Here is a 22,655-nt window from a genome sequence, read left to right on the forward strand (position 1 = left end):
TTTTTAGAAAGCTTACCGAGTTTTAGAAAAAAGTAACGATTTCATTCAACATTTCCGTTACAAATACTTGTACTTTTTCCCTAAAAAAGTAACGAAAGTACAAGTAAAAGTACCAAATTTAAAAAGTAACGAAGTACAAGTAAAAGTACGTACTTTTTACTTGTACCGGCGGTACAAGTAACGAAAGTAAAAGTACTGCCATATATGGATTTGAACATGAAGTTCGTAATGCACTAGAAGTACGATGAGTTTTTGAATGAGGATTGCATTAAATTTACGCCCTTTACCTTGTTGTTGTAGTTCATTTGCGTCGCACTAGAGCTGCCCAATGGACTATTGACAACGATGGTTTTGGTGATTCAACATGCAGAGCTCGATAATTAAATTGATGAATGTAAATTACAATAAGGCAGCTATTTCTGGGCCAATTTGAATCCAATTTTCCATGAAATTTTTAAGAAAACAGAAATTATGATAATTTTGGTAAATAAAAATAGTAATTAAGTGGCCACGAGGAGCTGGTCAATAGTAGTGGAAACGCTCCCTGCGGCGTATGACGACTTTTCCGGTTATGGGTTGCTATGTAGTTTTAAATTCTTCTGATGTGCCCTACCTACCATACAACCAAGCTTATAACCGTTGTGCTGAGCAATACAATTTGTAAAAAAAAAGAATACAATTCTTGTACATAATTATGTCTGGATCTATGTAACGCATCAGAAATGTTTCTTCAAAGAATGAATAATCATAAAATTGCACCAAAAAAAAAAATCCAGAGTAACATTGAGTCGAGTATTTTAGGTAGCAAATTGAATTTCGTTTCCAGCACGAAATTAAGTGACCAGAGAATAAAAAGAAGGAAGAAAAAAATCGTGCGTTGGTGGAACAAAACCTAAATCGGCAGCAATGAGAGTAACACATGCATCATTTTTTTTTTCGGAGTTGCAGATGCATTGGATCGGACATTATGGCAACATATCGATTCACTGATAAAGTTTTTTTTAAAAATCGGTGTAGGAAAAAAAATTTTTTTTAGAGTAAATGTATTTTAGGTACCTTGGGAGGAATTTTTTTTTCTCCAATGCCCACCAGGAGAATGACCAAGGTCATACAGGCATCTGAAGGGCAGATTTGTTGACCACTCCTTCAGGGGCACCCTATTAGTTGGGCCAACGTTTCTCCCACAGTAAGGACAGATAGTACAGAGAATGAAAGAACATCCATACCTTGCCCGGGATTCAAACCCAGAACCTTGGTAAGAATATAAAAGGAGAATTTTTATACTTTAAATCATATTTACTAAATCATAATATAGCATCAGACTGAAATTAAATAAATAATCCCCAGAAACTGAAAATAGGCCCCCATTTTCACGACTTGCCAGACGTTATTGGAAATGACTGTCGACATGTTACAAGCGATCAAAAATTATTGCCCATTTTTGAGTGCTTAAAACATGTCGACCTCTCTTTCCAATTTGTCTATTTTTGAAACGAATGAAATTTTTAATATCCGCCTGAAATGTCCTTTTTTTCCGCATATCATAAAACAGAATTTAGTTCATTTTATCACTTGTATAGTTTATTATCATTTCTTATTTTATATATTTATTTTTGCAGTATACAGGTTTAGTTTTGGCCACAATGCATTTAGTCAGCTGTGTTTACGACATGGTAGTTTTCATCCGAAGATGGGAAGGAGCAAAAGCACCTGTTATTGACATAAATATTTAACTTTTTTTTATAACTATTTTCAAGCTGTTATTTCTGTTATTTCATTCTCTTGTTGTTATTATTGTTATTAAAATAGATCATTTAATTACATTTATAAAACACTCATCTGCATTTCTTGAATATAAATGAATTAACCTACCATTTTATTAAGCTTTTTTAAATCCTTGTCGAAACCAAAATAAAAATATCTACACATTTTGCATAATAATTTGGGGACGAAGAAACAAAAACAGTATAAAAATCTGACAAATCACTACCGAGGAAGGCGTCACCATAACATCAAAACAAAATTGATTGCCAGATGGAATAAGGACGTGTCTCTAAACATTGCCTTACAACTTCTGTTTTCACTGTCAACCGAAATAATTTTGATGCTTTTAGTCCAGTCTTCCTCAGTAGTGATTCGCTTCATTTCGATAACGCTTTCGTTTCTTATTCCTTAAAATAATAACTTGGGATCCCCTAATGTAGGTACTTATTTTCGTCTAATTGTTGAGAAGAATTCGAAAAATACATGCCAGGGATGATTATTATCGACACTTTCGTATTACGTCAAGTTTTAAGAAAGAATTCATTATCAAATTAATGGATGAATAGATGGTGATTAATATATATCTAACTAATAAGTGAAATGAATAATGAAAACGGCAATGTAATTTACGTTCATTCATTTCCCAGCTTCATAGAAATAGAAAGTAAGAAAATAGATGCAGAAAATAGATGCAGAAAATAAACAACAAAATAATAATTCATAATTATCAGACTTATAGTCTTGAATCCATAGTTTGAAGATATTTGGATCCAAGCGATTTAATTATTTTATGGTGTTTGGTAATTTTAAGTCGCAAAATATTTGATACTCAATCGTAAAAAATATTATAATATTATGACGATGGATTTAACCTTATTTTAAAAAAAATTATGGCGTAAAATAATTCAGAATTCGTGATTGTGTAGCTAAATGTGCACATTGCTGGTAATTATTCATATTTCTGAGCGTCTAAATTTTTATATTATAACAAAACGTTATAATTACATTTTAAATTTCTGGGCTATAAAAATTATCGTATCGATTAATTAAATTATCTGGGCTCTAAAATAAATCTGAGTAGAAATTCGAAAGAAAAGAAAAAGAATTATCTGAATAAATTATACATAGAACAGCTTTTAGCAGAAATATTCTTGAACTTTGTAAAAATTTTATCTTCAGCTATATTAATAAATTATTTCGAGAAAAAATCTTGAATTATATGAGCATATTGTAACCTAAAATTTTCAGCAAAAAAATAGAGATTTCATCATTTAATTGTTTGTTTGTTTTTTTTGATATTTTTATTTTTTATTTTTGTTCGAAATCATTATTTATTTTTCACAAACTACTCATTTTGAAGGGAGATTTTGAGTCAGTAAATATTAAAGATTTTTTGGAATGAAAGTTATCTTCAAAATTTAAAAAACCGAAAGGGGCTCATTTTATTATGAGAATCAAAGAAATGTGTAACATTTATTTATTTTATTCTAATTTCTTATTATTTGTTTGGAACATTCTGTTAAAAAATAATTGCAACAGATGGCAGCAGTATAAATGATTAATAACTTCTTAAGTTACCAACAACTTTTTCCCCCCATAATTTCTATTTAATCTTTTATTTCTTCTAATAACACATTGATTTGCTCTTAATTTTTTACTAATAAATGTCTAGTATTCCTTTTTAAACTTGCAATATGTTCAATTTTGAAAATATTAAGCATTCCTTAGTTAAATGTGTGAACAAAAACAGAGAGGCAATTCTTTTTAATTTTATATGAGCTACGAGATTATTCTTCCGAATATGACAAATTTTCTAATATCAGAACAGAATCAAATGCTTAACTGTTCCATGCGAGAACTGTTTCTTCAAACTTCGGGGAAAATTTTTTAAAAATGGACTACTTTTTTAATATTTTTTAAATTCAAAAGTGTCATCTCTTTATTAACTTTGCAATTTTCATAAATATGCCCTTATTAATAAATGATATTTTATGCACAAATATTAACCACTTTCATTAGGATAGCCAGTAAGTTTGCTTCATCGAACTCACCATTTGGGAGCCAACTTTCAATCTGCTGCCTTCGATAGCATTAATGCTACAATAAAAAAAATTTTTAAAAGCCAGGTTTTCCTATGCCGTCTTGCTCTTTTCCATTCGTGAATCGCATGCAGTGGAATAAAATCATGCGCATATAACGGGTTAGGAATAATTTTCAAGATTTTAGGAATTATTATTATTGTTGTTTAAAAATGATGAAACAAAAAGAATGTGTTGAATTGTGCTGAATGAATATGCAAGATATATTAATAAATATCATCTATAATAATAATATTATCTAAAATAATAATAATTATAATGTAATTAATAATATAAATGCAATAATTGATAATGATATAATATAATAATATAAACACAATAGTTAATAATAATAAAATGTAATAATATAAATGTAAGATATAAACTTATTTTCGGTTTTTTCTTCTTTTTATTGAATATTAAATAAGGCGGGATCATTAAATGCTTTAAAACTATATAGCCCAAAAAATGAAATTTATAATTCTTTAAAATTTGGAAAATCTATATAGATCTACATATGTTTCATATATTTTACTTAAATTTTCTTTTCAGAAGGAGATAAAATAGCAGCAAAAAAAAAATATGCACATAAGAAGAGAGAAAATTTTTTGATTTTTTTTAATGTTAGCAAAAAATGTTTTGACAATTTTTATACAGTTAAAGCATAATATTTTGAGTTATATCGATCATTTTAAAAAAAATCTTTTCATAAAGCTTTTAAAATATAAATTTCATTAGATTTAAAAATATATTTATTTAATCTTTAAAAATTCTTAGGGCAAAACTTGCGAAGGAGTTTTAAATACTCATTAAAGAGTACAAAACCACACAAAAATTCTATACTCTTCTTAAAAAAAAAAAAATTAAAATATGCTCGGGATCCACTTTAGAAATGCACTACAAATTAAATTGTGTGAATGCGTGCAAAAATGCCTGAAAAGTGTAATATTTAATTACTTCCTAATTAAAGCAAATTGTTTTCTTCAATCACTATAAATAAAAATAGAGGCAACAGACAAAAAAAAATCCTGAGTAATTTTCTTTAGAAATAATGACACAGTTATTGGTGTTTTGCATGATTTATTACTTAGTCTACAATAACATTGTGAGTCTAAAGTTGCACATTTAAATACTGAATTAGTAATGAAAAGAAACAAATCCGATTTGACAGGTAGGGAGGGGATTGAGGTGAAGGTGAAATGCCTTTTTAAGAATATTAACGGATCATTGAACTTTCACTCCGTCAATTCATTTACATTTGCCTTGCTCTACAGGCAGACACTTTTAATTTTCTAAAAAAAATCATTCAATTCAAATGAAATACGATAATAAGTGACCAATCAGAATAACTTATAGCATGTTAATATATTAATATGTGTAAGGTAATTTATCAATCAGAACAATTAAAAGTTATTACAAAAATATTTTACTCTGCCTGTAGAGCCTTGCTCTACAAGAGGACATTTTTAATTTTATTAAAGAATCATTCAATTCAAATGAAATATAATGAAAAGTGACCTATCAGAATAATTTATAGCCTATTTGTATATTAATATGTGTATGATAATTTATCTATCAGAACAATTAGTAGTTAATACAAAAATATTTTACTCTGTCTTTAAAGCTTTGCTCTACAAGCGGACATTTTTAATTTTATAAAAGAATCATTCAATTCAAATGAAATATAATGAAAAGTGAACTACCAGAATAATTTATAGCCTATTCGTATATTAATATGTGTATAGTAATTTATCTATCAGAACAATTAGTAGTTAATACAAAAATATTTTACTCTGCCTGTAAAGCTTTGCTCTATAAGCAGACATTTTTAATTTTCTAAAAGAATCATTCAATTCATATGAAATATAAAAAAAAGTGACCTATCAGAATAATGTATAGCATGTTCATATATTAATATATACATGGTAATTTATCTATCAGAGCAATTAAAAGTTAATACAAATTTATTTTAGTACGAATATAACAAATAAATTTTATCTAAAAGTTAGCAATGTCTGAATTAAGTAAATATAATAATTATCCGATTCAAAACAATTTCCTCGTATTATAAGAAATGAATTGCAACTAAAATTTTAAAATATCTAGATGAAATTCATATAGTAATTTACCATTTAGAACAGTTCTCTAGTTAATATGTATAAGTGCAATACCAGAGTCAAATAAACGGTAAATACATTAATCTTAAGCAGCATAACTTTCCGCCAAATTTACTGCCGGTGAAAATTTTTAGGTCCGTGTTTTAATTGCATTCTACCGAACAACAAAAAAAAAAAAATAGTAAGTACTTCCTGTTAGGATTAAAACTTTTTATCACTATCTGTGCTTCTGTTTTGATTTTCATGTGGCATCATTCTATATTGCTCCTTTTCGTTTGTCATGCCACATAATTGTACGAGTTTTTGTCTGTGCTTTCTTAAATGCCTTTGTAGTAAAATTTTTAAAGCAAATTATACTCCATTTCACCTCAAGTAGATTGCAGTCGCTTTAAAGGAAATTGGATTTCTGTATTAAATTGGTTGGGAGCATGAGGTAGCAAAAAAGCAGAGAAAGTGTCCAGAAGTTAGCGTTAAAGAAAACAATGCTCTAAGTTATTTTATTCACCAAGAACATTACTGAAATTTTGAACAAAATATGGACAAGAACAAGATTTTTTAGAGCATTTAGAAATAAGTTGATTTCTTATTATGATTTTTAAAAAACAGATTTTCTTATTAATATTTTTTACCTAAGCGAAACTAGTTTTAAACGAAACAAAATATTGTATTTAAAAAGTTAATGTTTTTTTCATTAAATCTAAATAAATAAAAAAATACTTAAATAATCATAAATACTTTGATTCCGATACTTATTTTTCTTTATCCTTTTCATTCATTTATTCCTTTTTTCTTTCTTTCTTTTTTTCTTTCTTTTTTGTAAATTTGTGTATATTAAATTAGCTCACATTAGATGTTTTGTTGGGGAAGGAAGGAAAAGTCAAACTTAGGATAGATCGAACGTTTTCATTGATCATGAAAATGATCACGTGTATTCCTTATAATATTTACAGTTAGCCGGCCAGATGGACGAGTGGTTAACATGCCTGACTGCGAAGGCAATGGTCGCGGGTTTGAATCCCGCTTAGGATGTTTCTCTCAGTGTGTAGTGTGTTGTCATTATGTATGAAATATGAATGTGGACCACCCTATGAACGGGTATCTGTGGCAGTGTGGCGTGAGTGATGTGGAATCACCTCCATGCCTATGGTTCACAGGGGCCCACTGGGTGACGTTAAATGAGCAACTCTTCTAGCATCTTCCGAGGTAAAGAATAAAAGTTCAGTACCTGCCAGTGAAAACAAAATAAATGTTTTCAGTTTTTTTTTCAAATCTGAAAAGTTTTTTTTTAATTATAAAAGTAATTTGTTATTCTGAAATCTATCTATTTCTATGAAACATAACAACTTTACTAAAAAAGACAATCCTCATAAACACATGTGGAGTTTTAATACCATACATTAATACTGCATGCATGTTAATCAGCTACCATACCTTCATAGACTCAACACGAACTCTTTCATCTATCCAAGTGGTGATCACGTTGTTTATTTTATATTTTAACAGTTTACAGTTCCTTCAGTAGGATCACCCTGCATAGAATTGAATTCCCAATTTCTCATGAGAAGAAATTCTACTTGGGTGGTTAGTCGCATTTTATAAAATAATAATAATAACAATAGCAACATTTTAAAATATCAGAACCATCCTTTCCTTTCCGGCATCTTTGTGGGTTAAAGGAGGCCTAAGAAAATGAATGCTGTGATATGCAAGATTTCTCATGAATGCAAGATTTCTCATGAATGCTGTGATATGTATGAAAAGTATAACCCTTTAAGATTATTATTTTGCGTAAAAATTATTACATTCCGTCTATGTACACAAATATCAGAGTAATTCTAAATGAATAAATTATGTTTGAATATCGATCTGGATCTGTTTATTTTTTGTCAGTGTTTTCAAATTATGCAATTTTTTTTATGTTTCTGAATTTCCTTCAAATTTATTATTTCCCTACGCCAATGTAATTTGTATTGGAATGTTTCCTTAATTACAGATTAGGCTCTGACCAATTTTACTTTAGGTGTTAAATAAAAAAAAAGGTACTTTTTCTTAGACACTTGGAATCCTTACAAAATATTCAGACGAATATAAATAAATCAAATTACAAAACGATTACATCGAGTTTCCAAAATTCAATTAAAATTACTAAAATAAAACGATAAACTCAACATCTAAAAAGTACAAAATAATATCATCGCCAAGAATCGATGTACGCATTTGATCGGAAATAGCCATTTTGACCAGCTTTAAAAAATATGCATTGTCTTTTTTTCATGATCTAGAATTAACCTGTAATCTCTTAATATACTTAGTCTATGGTTTGATCTAAAAGAATGATCTTAGGAAAATATTAATTTTCCATTTATTTCCTTTTATATTTATTTTTTCATATACCAACATGGCATTTGTAAGGTTTCAGAAAATTTGTAATTTTCATATGAAGTAACACCCCATAAGCAATATGATTGTGAAAACAATAAAAAATAAATCGCTGAAATTTTGTTCCACATAAATGTTTAAAGCAGATTACATTGCGAAAAACAGATGAAGTGTATCGATTATTACGGATGGTAACATAGATCACGTAAAACGTAACACATTTCGTAAAGATATTATTTTTATCACGCCGTGCTTGATTAAAGATTATTGAAAAGTACTTTTTAAATTTTTTATCTGTTTTTAAATGACTTCACAGAAAGTTTAAAATTTAATAATTTTCCTAAGTATCTTCAATATTTATGATTTGAAATGCTTATTAAAATTATTTCTACTGCGTAACACTTTGATTCGAAATTATCAAACTTTTTAGGTTGAATACAGCGTCTAACTGTAAATAATAGGCACGTGAAAGTTCTTAGACAATGCGCAAAAAATATACGGACCCCCTTGAATAACTTTTGATCTAATGATCAAATCTTTACGTTCTAGTACAGTGGTTACCAACTGGAGGACCACGGGCCGCATCCTGTCAGAGAAGTATTTTTCTGTGGCCCGCGAACTAAAATATATTAGTTGTCATTTTTTGAGGACGATTTTCGTGAAAAAAAACTATATGTGTTTTAAAATACTTTAATTTCGTTAAAAAAAAATTTCTTTGTTTTTGTGAAATTTAACATACCAACAGCCCAAAAAATTTATTTCTCAGGCTTTGCATCCAAGAAATTATTTATTCAAATACAAAATTAATCGTGTATGTTGCTTAAAAATGTACTTCTAATTTAAATTGATAATTCAATACGTTTGTTTTGAACAACTTGATAAAAATCTGACAGTAATATTTAATGTTCCTTCAAACATAAAGGAGTCCTATATAAAATTTTGTAAAGTTGCAGCCCGCCATTTGACTGGTGTTTTTAATTGCGGCCCCCGGCCCCATGTGAGTTGGAAACCCCTGTTCTAGAAATTAATTTTATTAGTTTCAGGGAATGACCTCAAATATATTAATTAGTTAGTACGGGCGATATTTTTAAATACGAATTCAAACACAAAAACGTACTTTTTCTGAATGAACATATTTTTTTTCGACGGATTCACATTCTTAATTCCTAAAATATAGGAAGCCGTGATGACTCAGGAGATAGAGTGTTCGCCTTCCAATGAGGGGGATCCGAGTTCGAATCCCAGCCATCGCTATCGATAGGAATTACACACTCGGCTCGCATCAACCACAGTACTGACGTAAAATATCGTCAGCGGTAGACGGATCATAGGTTAGACTCTCCTTGCCAGAGTCTCCCTGTCGACGGCTGACCGTGAGAGGTTTGCGTAGATTTCCCCTCCATGTAACGCAAATGCAAGTTAGTTCCATCAAAAAGTCCTCCACGAATGTAAACTTCTCCCAATACATGATCCAAGAGTTCCTTTGTCTTTTGGATTGGGTTCAAAGTTACAAGGCTATGGAGTTGAACATTAATAGTCATAAACCCAAACAATTAAATCGGTTGCTCATAGATTGCTCCCTCGGTAAAACAAAACGTCAATAACATTGTAAAGAACAATAAATTTCTTAATAAGACAATGATTCAAATGACTAAATATTGTTTTTTTTTTCAAAATTGTCCATAGGTCGATCCAAAGTTCAGACTCCTTAGCGTCAATTTTATTTTGCCAAATCTTGAGAACTTTTTAAGCGAATTGAAAAATTTTTGCAAACAATTATAAAATTCATTTATCCAAAGATAATTCCATGCAAAAAGACTTTTTAAAATCTTCATTATTTTTAAAGATTTTTTTATCAAATTATAAAATTTTTTATTAATTTATTAATAGTAAAAAAACGGTGTACAATTTTTGACATTATTTTAAGGAATTTAAAAATTTGAGCGAAATTGGTCAAATAGTTCCCTAAGAAATTGAATTTTTAAAATTCGATTTTAAAAACTAAAATAATGAAAAATATAAAATTAACATTAAGGGGTTCGTACATTGGACGGCTCTCCTATTCAAACTATTGGGACCATATTTTCCAAATTGCTGCTATCAAATGTATTTTGGGGGTGAGAAATCCGAATACGCCGAAAGAAATCTATTTTTATTGATTCTATTAGATTTCATTTCTTAACTTTCATTTTGAAATATTGTCTTCACTGATTAATTTGTATAGTTGAGGCTACCTCTCAAACCATTAAGATTGAGTATTAGAACTTGAAGATTAACTAGAAATTTATTCAAGGTAGTTCGTTTTTTTTTTTTAATTTCTCTTTAATTTTTCTTCTTCTTTTTTTTGTGTGCATTGTACATGACTGTAGCATTGCAGAAGAAATCAAGGTTTTATTCGTGATTTCTAAAGGGAGAAAAAAAATTCTGGCAAAATTACCAAAATGCCATTTCAGGTAAAAAAAAGAAAGTTCATATGGTATCGGTTTACCATATGAACGGAATTAAGATATGAATAGTATTGTTATTGTATTACTATACTACTTTTATAAATCGATCCATTTAGGTATATGAAAGTAGAATTAGATTTTGTCTCTAACCTTACTCTGAGCGTTTGATGCATTTTGAACCATAATAACTTTCAAGTTTTCTGCAACCTTAAAGAGGGGCTAAATTTTATCATAAAAATCGTATTTCTTAAACTTGAAAACGTGGTTAAATTTAATTCCTGATTCACGTTGCAGCAAGTTCGCACCGTATTGTTTCAAGGAATAGATATATCGAACTTAAATAATATATATTGATATCGATATCTATCAAAATATCTGTCTATATCAAGGATTAACATTCATTCTATTTTTCTGAGATTATACTCAATGCTTAAATAAAACACAATTTTTTAAAACTGACTATTTTTAATTGGTTGCTTTGTTTCGATTATTCAATCCCAAAATCTTTTAATAAATGTATATGAAATGTCAGAAATTTATCCTTTTACCTGTATTATACTTAAAAAACTTTGTTTTGATGGTTAAGAAGTTTTGTATTTATTATTTTTTAATACCACTGCATCGGGTAATTTGATGAAAAAAAATTTCCGAATATGGTTCTTCGTCGCAAAATATCATATCCGCATTTTTTTGTTTTGTATTTATTTTTATAAAAAAACCAACCAGTATTGGATAAAATTTAATACTTATTTATTTTAGAAACTAAGGTAATAATGAAAATCTACGTTTACGAAAATTATACTATATACAAAATAATCTAAATCTAATTTTTTAAAATTTATTGTATTACTTTATTATTATTTTTATTATTAAATGCCGACCTAGTTTTATAAAAAATGTTTATTATTGTAACTTATTTTTTTTAAATAATATTTTAAAACATATTAGTTTGAATAAGCAGGAAATGCAAATTAAGGAATATTTTCCTTTAATACATTTTATAATGCTATTGCAAAATGCCATAAAAGGAAATTATTTCCTCTATTAGTAGAGCTATTTATCAAGAAATATTTGATAAAGTTTAACAGTTTTTTTTTAAAAAAAACATCCTCATAACGTAACATATAACTATGATTGTCACGCTTGAGCAAAATTAAGAAAATAATCTACATAAATTTTGATGTAAATTTCTAAATTTGTAGTGTAGTATTTATGTTTGCATTGATATTGCATTAAGTAAATGTAAGAAAGATATCTAAGGTCCTATTGTGTGTTTTATATTATATCTCGTGTAAATATTTATTGATTGATGTCTGTTTGCAATATTTCTTTTTCATTCATCATGAAATCTTTCCTCCGAATTTCTAATTCAGATAAAAATAGCAATACTCTTACGTGTAATGTAGTAACGTCTGTAAAGGTGATTGAGTTAAGGGATGTGGCAGGTTGAGAGTTTTACAACGTTTTCAATAAAATAAAACGCACTCAATATTTGAAGCTGAACATATATTTGTTTACGATTTATTGGATCGTAAAAAAGTAATATTTGTTTTTCAAAGAAATCCCTTTATTTTGGAGTTTGGCTTGAATTTGTCTCGTCATCACGAAATAAAATGTACTTTAAGTAAAATTTTATTTTTTAATAATTCTTAGTCATGTTAGTTTTTAATTTATTCATGGAAAAAATTATTTTTGTTTTAAGGTTCCTTACATTTTTTGTATTATTTTTGCTTTGCTCACATTTTATTTACTTTATGCTGGTATGAAATTTTAATTAAATATCATGCTAATTTTCCCATACTAAAACCTATCAATACCTATAATAACTATTTATTAGGGTCATATATCCCCCTGTTTTCTGTCGTTCACCAACCCTCATATTATAAAAAATTTTTAGGCCAAGTTTATAAAAAAAAAATTTTTTTATTTGAAAAAGTTGTCTTAATATTGCAGTTTTTTAATAGTTTATAATTTCACTGCAAAGCAACAATACATCTGAATTAAAATAAGCAATTTTATACAGTGTATATTTTTAAAAAATATGCAATAATAAATAGATGAACCATTTCATTGTTAAATTTTTTGTAAATAACCTTACAAGAAAAATTTGGCTCATTAGTGTATCATAGTATCCTTCAAATTCACTGCAATCTTAATGTGTTGAATAAAATCATTATTTCGTTCAAATTGAACTATTGTACTAACTATAATATAAAGTTGAATCGAAGTTAAGTATGGTTCAATTTACATGACAATATGGTTCCATTTACACCGTATTAATTTCTGCAAGAAATACAGTGGTTCAACGCACTCGAAAATTTTTAACAAGGTATCATAAATCAATCACAAACAATATAGTATAAACACAGCTGTGCTGCTATGATCTACATCAATAAAGTAGCTGATTAAATTAATAACATCGAATTGAAAGTTCTTCTCAAAATCAGTATTGAGTTTTAAATTATTCTAAAAAAGCATTTAATTCATTCGTGCGTTTGATGTTAATTACAGACTCTTACCTTTTTCAAAAAAGAAAAAAGAACTGTGGTGGCTCAGGGGATAGAGAATTCGCCTTTCAATTGAAGTGAATTGGGTTCGAATCCCGGCAGTGGCTGGTAGATACGAATTCCGCAACCGGTTCGCACTGACCATAGTGCTGATACATAGAATTCTCAGTGGTAGACGGATCACACATTCAGTAAAAAAATACTAAATTAAAAAGTAAACCGAATAAAGTGTTTTTATGCCTTACTCTTAAGGTATCGTGATAAAATTACCACATTTACCAAATTTTATCCCATATTATCTAACAATATTTATTGTTAATTTTGTTAAAATCATTACCAAAGGGAATCGTTAAAAACTACTTAGCTTTTTATTGCTACCATAGAGACAGAAACTCTAAATTTTACCATATTCTGGTAGTTTTGACCATATTTTTTTCACAATGGATAAATTCAGATTAAACGATAATTATCTAATAAGATTCATAAATAAAATAATCAAAAATAAAGCATTTTGATTCTTGAGAACAAGTGATCATATAACAATTATCGATACTCTTTAAAAACGCAAAAATTGAGGTCTTTAAAAGTAACAGATAAACTATAGTATTGCCCAGATTAATAGGTGAAAAATATTTTCTAATAAGGTCGAATAGATGAGAAAAAAATATTAATTACAAAAAACAGAGTTGAATTGTATTTATAATTTTCTACAAACACACACCAATAGTTAAATAAGAAATCTTAATTATAACACTAATACAGGATAATTCCAAACTCACACACATGCTTATGCTAGAACCTATTCTTTGTACATAAATCATACAAAACACTTAGAATAAAAATTTAGAAAGAAAAAAATTTTTTTCTCGTTAATAGGTATGTGTGAGACGTGGTGGCTCATGGAATAGAACTTTAGGCTTCCAATGAGGTGAACCGGGATCGAATCCCAGCGATGACTGGTCGATACGCACAGGGCTGGCATCAACCACAGTACCGACATAAAAGTATCCTCAGTGATAGACAGATCATGGGTTTGAGTCCCCTTGCTGTCAGGTTAACCGTGGAAGGTTTTCCTTTCCATGTAACGCAAATGCGAGTTAGTTCCATCAAAAAGTCCTCCATTAAAGCAAATTTCTACCAACACTTGATCAAGGAGCTTCCTTGTCTTCTGGATTGGGTTCAAAATTAAAAGGCTACGGAGTTGAACATTAGTAGTCGTAAACCCAGAATCAGGTCGGCTGTTCAACAGCGGTTATAAAATATCAACAACAAAAAATAAATATGTGTTTTCTAGAAAGAACTAAAGCTCCAAGACGCACTTAAGGCTACAGTGGACGTTCAAAAAAATTTTTTTTAATTTTTATGCTACACTAAAACTTTTTTTATAACTTATGTATTCTATCAAGATATGCCCTTGCAAAAATTTTTGTAAAAAATATTTGGACCATTTTTGAGAAATTTAAAATTTTTTAAAAAAAATTTCATCAATTTTAAAATGCTCCCAGCGGCTTAAATTAAAATTTTTATTTATTTTTTTTTAATATTCTTTTTTTAGAGATAAATGTTAAAAGCTTTATGCATTATATAGGAATTTTCCTAAATTTATTTTAAATTTATGACCAAAAAACAAATTTTATGTAGATTTTTGTTTCAAAATAAAGGTCGTTAGGTACATGAAACCCGATAACTCTTTTATTACTTGTTATAAAACAGAAACAAATGCATAAACTTAATCTAATATACATATAAATAACTAGAAAAAAATTTCATCTCAATAGGATGAAAACAAAGTCGACTGGAACATTTTGAATACGTGAAACATAACAAAATTTCAATTTTGAGAAAAACAGCTTTTTGTGTAAGAAAAGGGGCGTGGCTTCATAATGTGAAAACGAAACTACCCTATAACTTCTCAAAAAATGACGAAATTTAAAAAAAAAAAAATTCAGTTGAAAAAGCAATGAAACAAGTGTCTAAATATGTCAAAAAAAAAAAACGAAATTTTTATCAATTTTTGGCAATATAAAGGTCCACTGTAGCCTTAAACAATAAAGAAATCAATTTAAGGCATTCAAAAACGAGGCTTTAGCACAAAATTTCAATTGTTGGTTAAAGTAATTAGATCAGTGATTCTCAACCTTTTTTTTTTGTTGCGGCACATTTTTAACGATTTCGAAATTTGACGGCACACAGAGAAAAAAATTAAGTTAAAAGTTGTTTAATTATCTATTTTACACTGTGTTAAATAGTTTGTGATAATAATTGTGAATGTGAAATAAAATAATATGTACTACAAAGGCACATTTATTAAGGGATTAATTATTTCTTTCGACCAATTTTGTTTAGTTAGTAACAGCTATTTATTTTGTTGCTAGTTATTAATTGCTAGCTTGTTTTCTATAGTTATTAACTGTTAGTTTTTTTTTACATTAACTGTTATTTTTTGTGATTTCTTGTTAATTGGCTTTTTTGCTAATTATTAATTGTCAGCTTAATTTTTGTTAGTTATCCTTTGTTAATTTGTGCTTTATATGTTTGCTTTTTTAGTTATCCTTTGTTAATGTGTTTATTAATTGCGTAGCTTACTTTAATGATTAGCTCTTACAACATTTTTTAAAATTGTGTGTCATATACAATTTAAACACTTCCATCTTATTTTAATATTGTCAGAGACAAGACAATCGCCGACAAAAATTTTCGCGCGGTTAAAGCGTGGAAAAATTATTAAAAGTATTTATACATATATATCTATATATATATATACACTTTTCTTTAATTTAAACTTCACTCATAATAAAAAAAGCATTATAATTTTAATTGCATCATTTCTAATAATTGGCGGCACATTTTAAGAATTTGGCGGCACACAGAAGTGCCGCGGCACAGTGGTTGAGAATCACTGAATTAGATGTTTCTCAACAATGAGGAAAATTCGATACATACATATGTGTAATAAAACATTTTTAGGGAGAAAAAGATTATTCATTCATTTATTTATTTACTTTTATTTTAAGATAGTTTTCGGAGAGAATTTTGCAACATTCATTTTGGAAGAGAATATTATTCAATTATTTCTATTTTATTTTTTTAGGCCTAACAACTTCAATTAAAAAAGTACATTTCTAAACATTAGGTGATTAAAAAAACCTTCATATCGTTCTTAAAAACAGTTGTTTAGCTTTACAGAAGTAGTTTAAATAATAATGTTAACTCCAAAATATCTTCTTTTTTATTTAGCTCACAGTTTATTACTAAATTTATTTACGAATATTAACAGTTCTCCTTCTGAAACAATCCATGACAAAACTAAAAGAAACCACGCGATGAACAATTTATAAAACGCTAATAATGTTGAAATAATTATAAAATATGCATTGTAATCCGTAATAACTAAAAAATGTTTTACCTGAATTAAAATTTCAAAAGTACTTCTGAGTATTACAATGTATTGGCGTAAGAAATGTGATTTATTTGTTTTCATGGAGGGGGTGGGGTAACAATCAGTGCAATAGGATAAAAATTGCTATAAGGTCATTTAATGAAAAACATTGTCATTTAATGGAAAAATTTAAAATTTAATAGTTTTTTATTTGCATGGAAGTTAAAATTCGGAAACGAATAAAAATTTGCATAAAAAGTAAATATTTATATGTTTCATTAATAAACTAAACAAATCTTGAATTTGTGTAATTCTTTAAATTAGTCTTAATTAAAGTAGAATAAAAATTACTGATAAAATCTAAAAAAGAAGGAACAAAATAGAGTAAGTTGATCAAAAATATGTTTCTGAGAACCTTGAGGTCCTTTAACTTTGGGTTTAACTAAACGGGTTTTGTCGGAATGCGTCCTTCGATTTTTTTTTCAATACTTCTTGCGCATAATAATTTTCTTAAAGTATAATTTTGAAACATTAGATTTAAATTGTAAAAGTAACTTTGAGTACAGTAATAGGGAGAAATAATTTTCTCGCTCTAATTTTAAAAGCAATCGTTTCAATTCATTTTGCGCAAGAGTTGTTAATCTTTTTTACTAAGCAATTTTGCTGAAAATCCTGAGAAACCAGTGCACTAATTTTGGGCTATAACGCTTTGACGTAAAACTATTATTTTCACGAAACATACCTTTCATACTTTTTTCCTTGGATCAAAATAAGTGAAAATATTATATATTTAATATTATATTTCATGGTTATGAAATGCAGCATGAAACACTATTCTTTTTCTACGTTATAGGTAAAATATTTCTAAACAAGGCTCACTTTCAAACAATAATTTTCAATTTTGAACGTATTTTCAGTTATTTAGATCTCAGATAAACAGTTATTCATTGGTGAAATTTCTTTAATTTTGTTGTTGTTGTTGTAATTTACTTCGCACTAGAACTACACAATGAGCTATTGGCGACGGTCTGGGAAACATCCCTGAGGATGATCCAAAGACATGCCATCACAATTTCGATCCTCTGCAGAGGAGATGGCATCCCCGCTTCGGTAGCCCGATGACCTGCACGCGAAGTCGAGCACTTTACGGTAGAACAGTTTAACGAGGACCAATACCGCACACGCTCGGTCCCTACGCAGACTAATCCAAGTGGTCATCCACCCTCACACTGACCGCAACCAGTGATGCTTGACTTCTGTGATCTGCTGGGAACCGTGTCTTAACGATCAGTCCACTGCGGGACTTCTTTAATTTACAAAATCAATTCTTGATAAACTCTTGAATATAAATGAAGGGAAAAAAATGCCAAGAAACTTTCTTGGGATTTAATATTTTAGGACAAATATAATTCAGATTATCTAACAAATTGTTTTAGTAACTATTAGAATGTCTTTTATGATTAAAAAAATACCAAAATATATTTTTGCTTGTAATTAAAGCGTAAATAAAAGGAAAATGTATAAAAAAATANATGGTTTAACTAGTTATTTCATAGAATAACGATCTGCAGCCCGTTAAAGTGTAAAATAATCTATATCATATATCTCGCACGACAAATACATTTACCTTCCTCCCCTACTTAACCAACCTTACCTTACCCAACTTAATGTTCAAAGAGAGAGAAAAGTCTAAAAAATGTTTAGAAATTCAAGCGAAAAAGATTAAATTAATGTCGGATAAATCTCATTCTGAAGCCTCTGTGGGGTTTACCGTCCGTATCCCAGTGCCTGAATTTGACAGAGGAAAAGGTGATGCCAAATCTATTTTAGCTATCATCATAAAAATAACCGAAGAAGGATTTTTCCGATTGGGCACAAGAAACGGCAGCATAAAACAATTATATTCCCGATTCAAGCTTAGTGTCTGCGAACAAAAATTAATTGAAATCGAGTAGTACCGGTTGTAGGAATATCGCTCCGGTCGGTTGCTACAGCTCAAAGTTTAGGTACGGGTCAAAGATTTAAAAAATGTTCATGTAAAACCCAGTATGTCAACAAAAAATGTTTTTGTTTTAGAAATAATGTTCTTTGTAATTCCAAGTGTCATTTTAGTAATCCTTGTTGTAACAAATGATTTCATGGTACGTTTCCATAAATACCATTTATACGCTGCATAAATTAGATAAATTGCTTCTTTTTCATTTTAATTGTCTATCATTAGTTTATTTATAGAATACCTAGTTATTTCATTTCAGACAAATTGTTTATTTTACACTTTAACTGTCTCTCATTAGTTAATTTATAGAATGCCTAGTTATTTCATAGAATAACTAGCTAAAGAGTCAAATTAATAACATATTACACACTTTAACGGACACGATCAGTTATTTCATGGAATAACTAGGTATTCTATGAAATAACTGCATTATATGCTTTAATGGTAACATAAACACAGCTGTCTGCTATGATCTACACCAATAAAGTAGCTGATTAAATTAATAATATCGAAGTGAAAGTTCTTCTCATATTTGGTATTAAGTTTCAAATTATTCTAACAAAAGCATTTAATTTATTCATGCGATTTATTTGTGCGGTTGATGTTAATTACAGACTTTTACCTTTTTCAAAAACAAAAAAAAATGAAGAAGAAGAACCGTGGTGGCTCAGGGAATAGAGAGTTCGCCTTTCAATTGAAGTGAATTGGGTTCGAATCCCAGTGATGGCTGGACGATACGAATTCCGCAACCGGTTCGCACTGACCACAATGCTGATATATAGAATTCTCAGTGATACACGGATCACGCATTCAATAAAAAAATACAAAATTGAAAAGTAAATTTAACCAAATAAGATGTTTTAATGCCGTACTCTAAGGTATCGTGATAAAATTACCACATTTACCAAATTTCATCCCATATTATCTAACCATATTTATTGTTAATTTTGCTAAAATCATTGCCAAAGTGAATCGTTAAAAACTACTTAGCTTTTTATTGTTACTATAGAGTCAGAAACACCATAAATTTTACCATATTCTGGTAGTTTTGAGCATATTTTTTTCTCAATGGATAAATGCAGATTATACGATAATTATCTAATACGATTCATAAATAAAATATTCAAAAATAAAGCATTTTGATTCCTAAAAGCAAGTTACGATATAGCAATTATCGATACTCTTTAAAGACGCAAAAAATCGAGCTCTTTTAAAGTAAAAGATAAGCTATAATATTGCCTAGAGAATACCTTCTCGATTAATAGGTGAAAAATATTTTCTAATAAGGTCGAATAGATGAGAAAAAAATATTGATTTAAGAAAAAACAGATCTGTATTGTATTTATAATTTTCTACAAGCACAAACCAATAATTAAATAAGAAATCTTCATGAGAACACTAATACAAGATTATTCAAACATGATTGTGCTAGAACTTATTCCTTGTATATAAATCATGCAAAAGCACTTAGAATGAAAATTTAGAAAGAAAATAACTTTTTTCTCCAAATAGGTATGTGTGAGTCGTAATGGCTCATGGAATAGAACTTTAGGCTTCCAATGAGGTGAACCGGGTTCGAATCCCAGCGATGACCGGTCGATACGAACTCCGCACAAGGCTCTCATCGACCACAGTGCTGACATAAAAGTATTTTCAGTGATAGACGGATCATGGGTTAGAGTCCCCTTGCTGTCAGGCTAACCGTTGGAGGTTTTCTTCTCCATGTAACGCAAATGTGAGTTAGTTCCATCAAAAAGTCCTCCACTAAAGCAAATTTCTCCCAATACTTGATCAAGGAGCTTCCTTGTCTTCTGGATTGGGTTCAAAATTAAAAGGCTATGGAGTTGAGCAATAGTAGTCGTAAACCCAAAATCAGGTCAGCTGTTCAACAACGGTTATAAAATATAACAAAAATAAGTATGTGTTTTCTAGAGAGAACTAAAGCTCCAAGATGCACTTAAACAATAAAGAAATCTTAAGACATTCAAAAATGAGGCTTTTGCGCAAAATTTCAATTGATGGTTAAAGTAAATAGATATTTCTCAACAATGAGGAAAATTCGATACATACATATATATAATAAAACATTTTTGGGAAACAAAATTTAATTCATTCATTTATTTATTTATTTTTATTTTAAGGTAGTTTTAGGAGAGAATTTTGTAAAATTCATTTTGGAAGAGAATATTATTTCAATTATTTCTATTTTATTTTTCAAGCCCGCAACTTTACTTAAAAAAAGTACATTTTTAAACATTAGTTGGTTAAAAAAAAACTTCATATCGTTCTTAAAAGCAGTTGTTTAGTTTTACAGAAGTAGCTTAACTCCAAAATACTTTTTTTTAAATTTAACTCACAGTTCATTACTAAATTTATTTACGAATATTAATAGTTCTCCTTCCGAAACAATCCATGACAAAACTAAACGAAACCATGCGATGAACAATTTATGAAACGTTAATAATGTTGAAATAATTATGAAATATGCATTGTGATCCGTAATAACTAAAAAATGTTTTGCCTAAATTCAAATTTTAAATGTGTTTCTGAGTATTAAGATGTATTGGAGTAAGAAATGTGATTTATTAGCTTTCATGGAGGGGGTGGGGCAACAATCAGTGCAATAAGATAAAAAATTGCTAAACATTGTCATTTAATGGAAAAATTAAAAATTTAATAGTTTTTTATTTGCATGGAAGTTAAAATTCGAAAACGAATAAAAATTCGCATAAAAAGTAAATATTTATATGCTTCATTAACAAACTAAACAAATCTTGAATTGGTGCAATTCTTTAAATTAGTCATAATTAAAGTAGAATAAAAATCACTGATAAAATCTAAAATAGGAGGAACAAAATAGAGTAAGTTGATCAAAAATATGTTTCTGAGAACCTTGAGGTCCTTTAACTTTGGGAAACTAAACGGGTTTTGTCGGAATGCGTCCTTCGATTTTTTTTTTAATACTTCTTGCGCATAATAATTTTCTTAAAGTATAATTTTGAAACATAAGATTTAAATTGTAAAAGTAACTTTGAGTACAATAATAGGGAGAAATAATTTTCTCTCTCTAATTTTAAAAGCAATCGTTTCAATTTATTTTGCGCAAGAGTTCTTAATCTTTTATACGAAGCAATTTTGCTGAAAATCCTGAAAAACCAGTGCACTAATTTTGGGCTCAAACCCTTTAACGTAGAACTATTATTAATGTGTTTTTCATACTTTTTTCCTTAGGTCAAAATTAGTGAAAAATATTATATTTAGCATTTATTTCAAGGTTATTGAAATGCAGCATGAAACACTAGAGTCTTTTTCTACGTTAAAGGTAAAATATTTCTAAACACGGCTCACTTTCAAACAATAATTTTCAATTTTGAACGTATTTGCAGTTATTTAGATCTAAGAGAAACAGTTATTCATCTGTGAAATTTCTTTAATTTGCAAACTCAATTACTGATAAACACTTGAACATAAATGAAAAAAAATTTCAAACTACTTTCTTGGAATTTTATATTTTAGAACAATTAAATAATTCAGATTATCTAACAAATTGTTTTAGTAACTATTAGAATGTCTTTTATGATTAAAAAAATACCAAAATATATTTTTGCTTGTAATTAAAGCGTAAATAAAAGGAAAATGTATAAAAAAATATACATGAAAGGAACACCTGTGTCCCATCTGCGTCAAAAGCTTAAGGATTTCAAAAAATATATGCTATGTTTTCAATTTTTGATAGAATATAAATTAATCAGATGTTATTTTGAGATCTTTAGTTATATATCAAAAACTAACTAGAATTTGAGCATTCTTTAATTTAAAGATACAATACTATTTTTTAGATATTTAATATTCTTGATCTTTTTTTAATGTACCCCTCCATCCTAAAAAAATCTACGAAAAAAATTATAGTATTTTTGTATACATTGCAATGTCCTTTTCTGTGGGTTTTTCTTTCTTTTTTGAAACAATTGGGTTCTTGCACTTTAAG

At 28.5% G+C, this 22,655-nt stretch overlaps 1 protein-coding gene across 2 annotated transcripts in view; it reads left to right on the forward strand.

The window, feature by feature from the left end:
• The window catches only part of LOC107451206 (uncharacterized), a 10,639-nt gene extending 8,829 nt beyond the window's left edge, over positions 1-1,810 (forward strand). For both annotated transcript variants that reach the window (XM_043042009.2, XM_071180522.1), the window contains exon 5: positions 1,620-1,810. In XM_043042009.2, the coding sequence (XP_042897943.2) occupies positions 1,620-1,733 (114 nt within the window). In that variant the 3' untranslated portion in view covers positions 1,734-1,810. The remainder of the gene's footprint in view (positions 1-1,619) is intronic.
• Positions 1,811-22,655: the final 20,845 nt, after the last annotated feature.

Source organism: Parasteatoda tepidariorum, chromosome 4, assembly GCF_043381705.1.
Source record: "Parasteatoda tepidariorum isolate YZ-2023 chromosome 4, CAS_Ptep_4.0, whole genome shotgun sequence".
Taxonomy (NCBI): domain Eukaryota; kingdom Metazoa; phylum Arthropoda; class Arachnida; order Araneae; family Theridiidae; genus Parasteatoda; species Parasteatoda tepidariorum.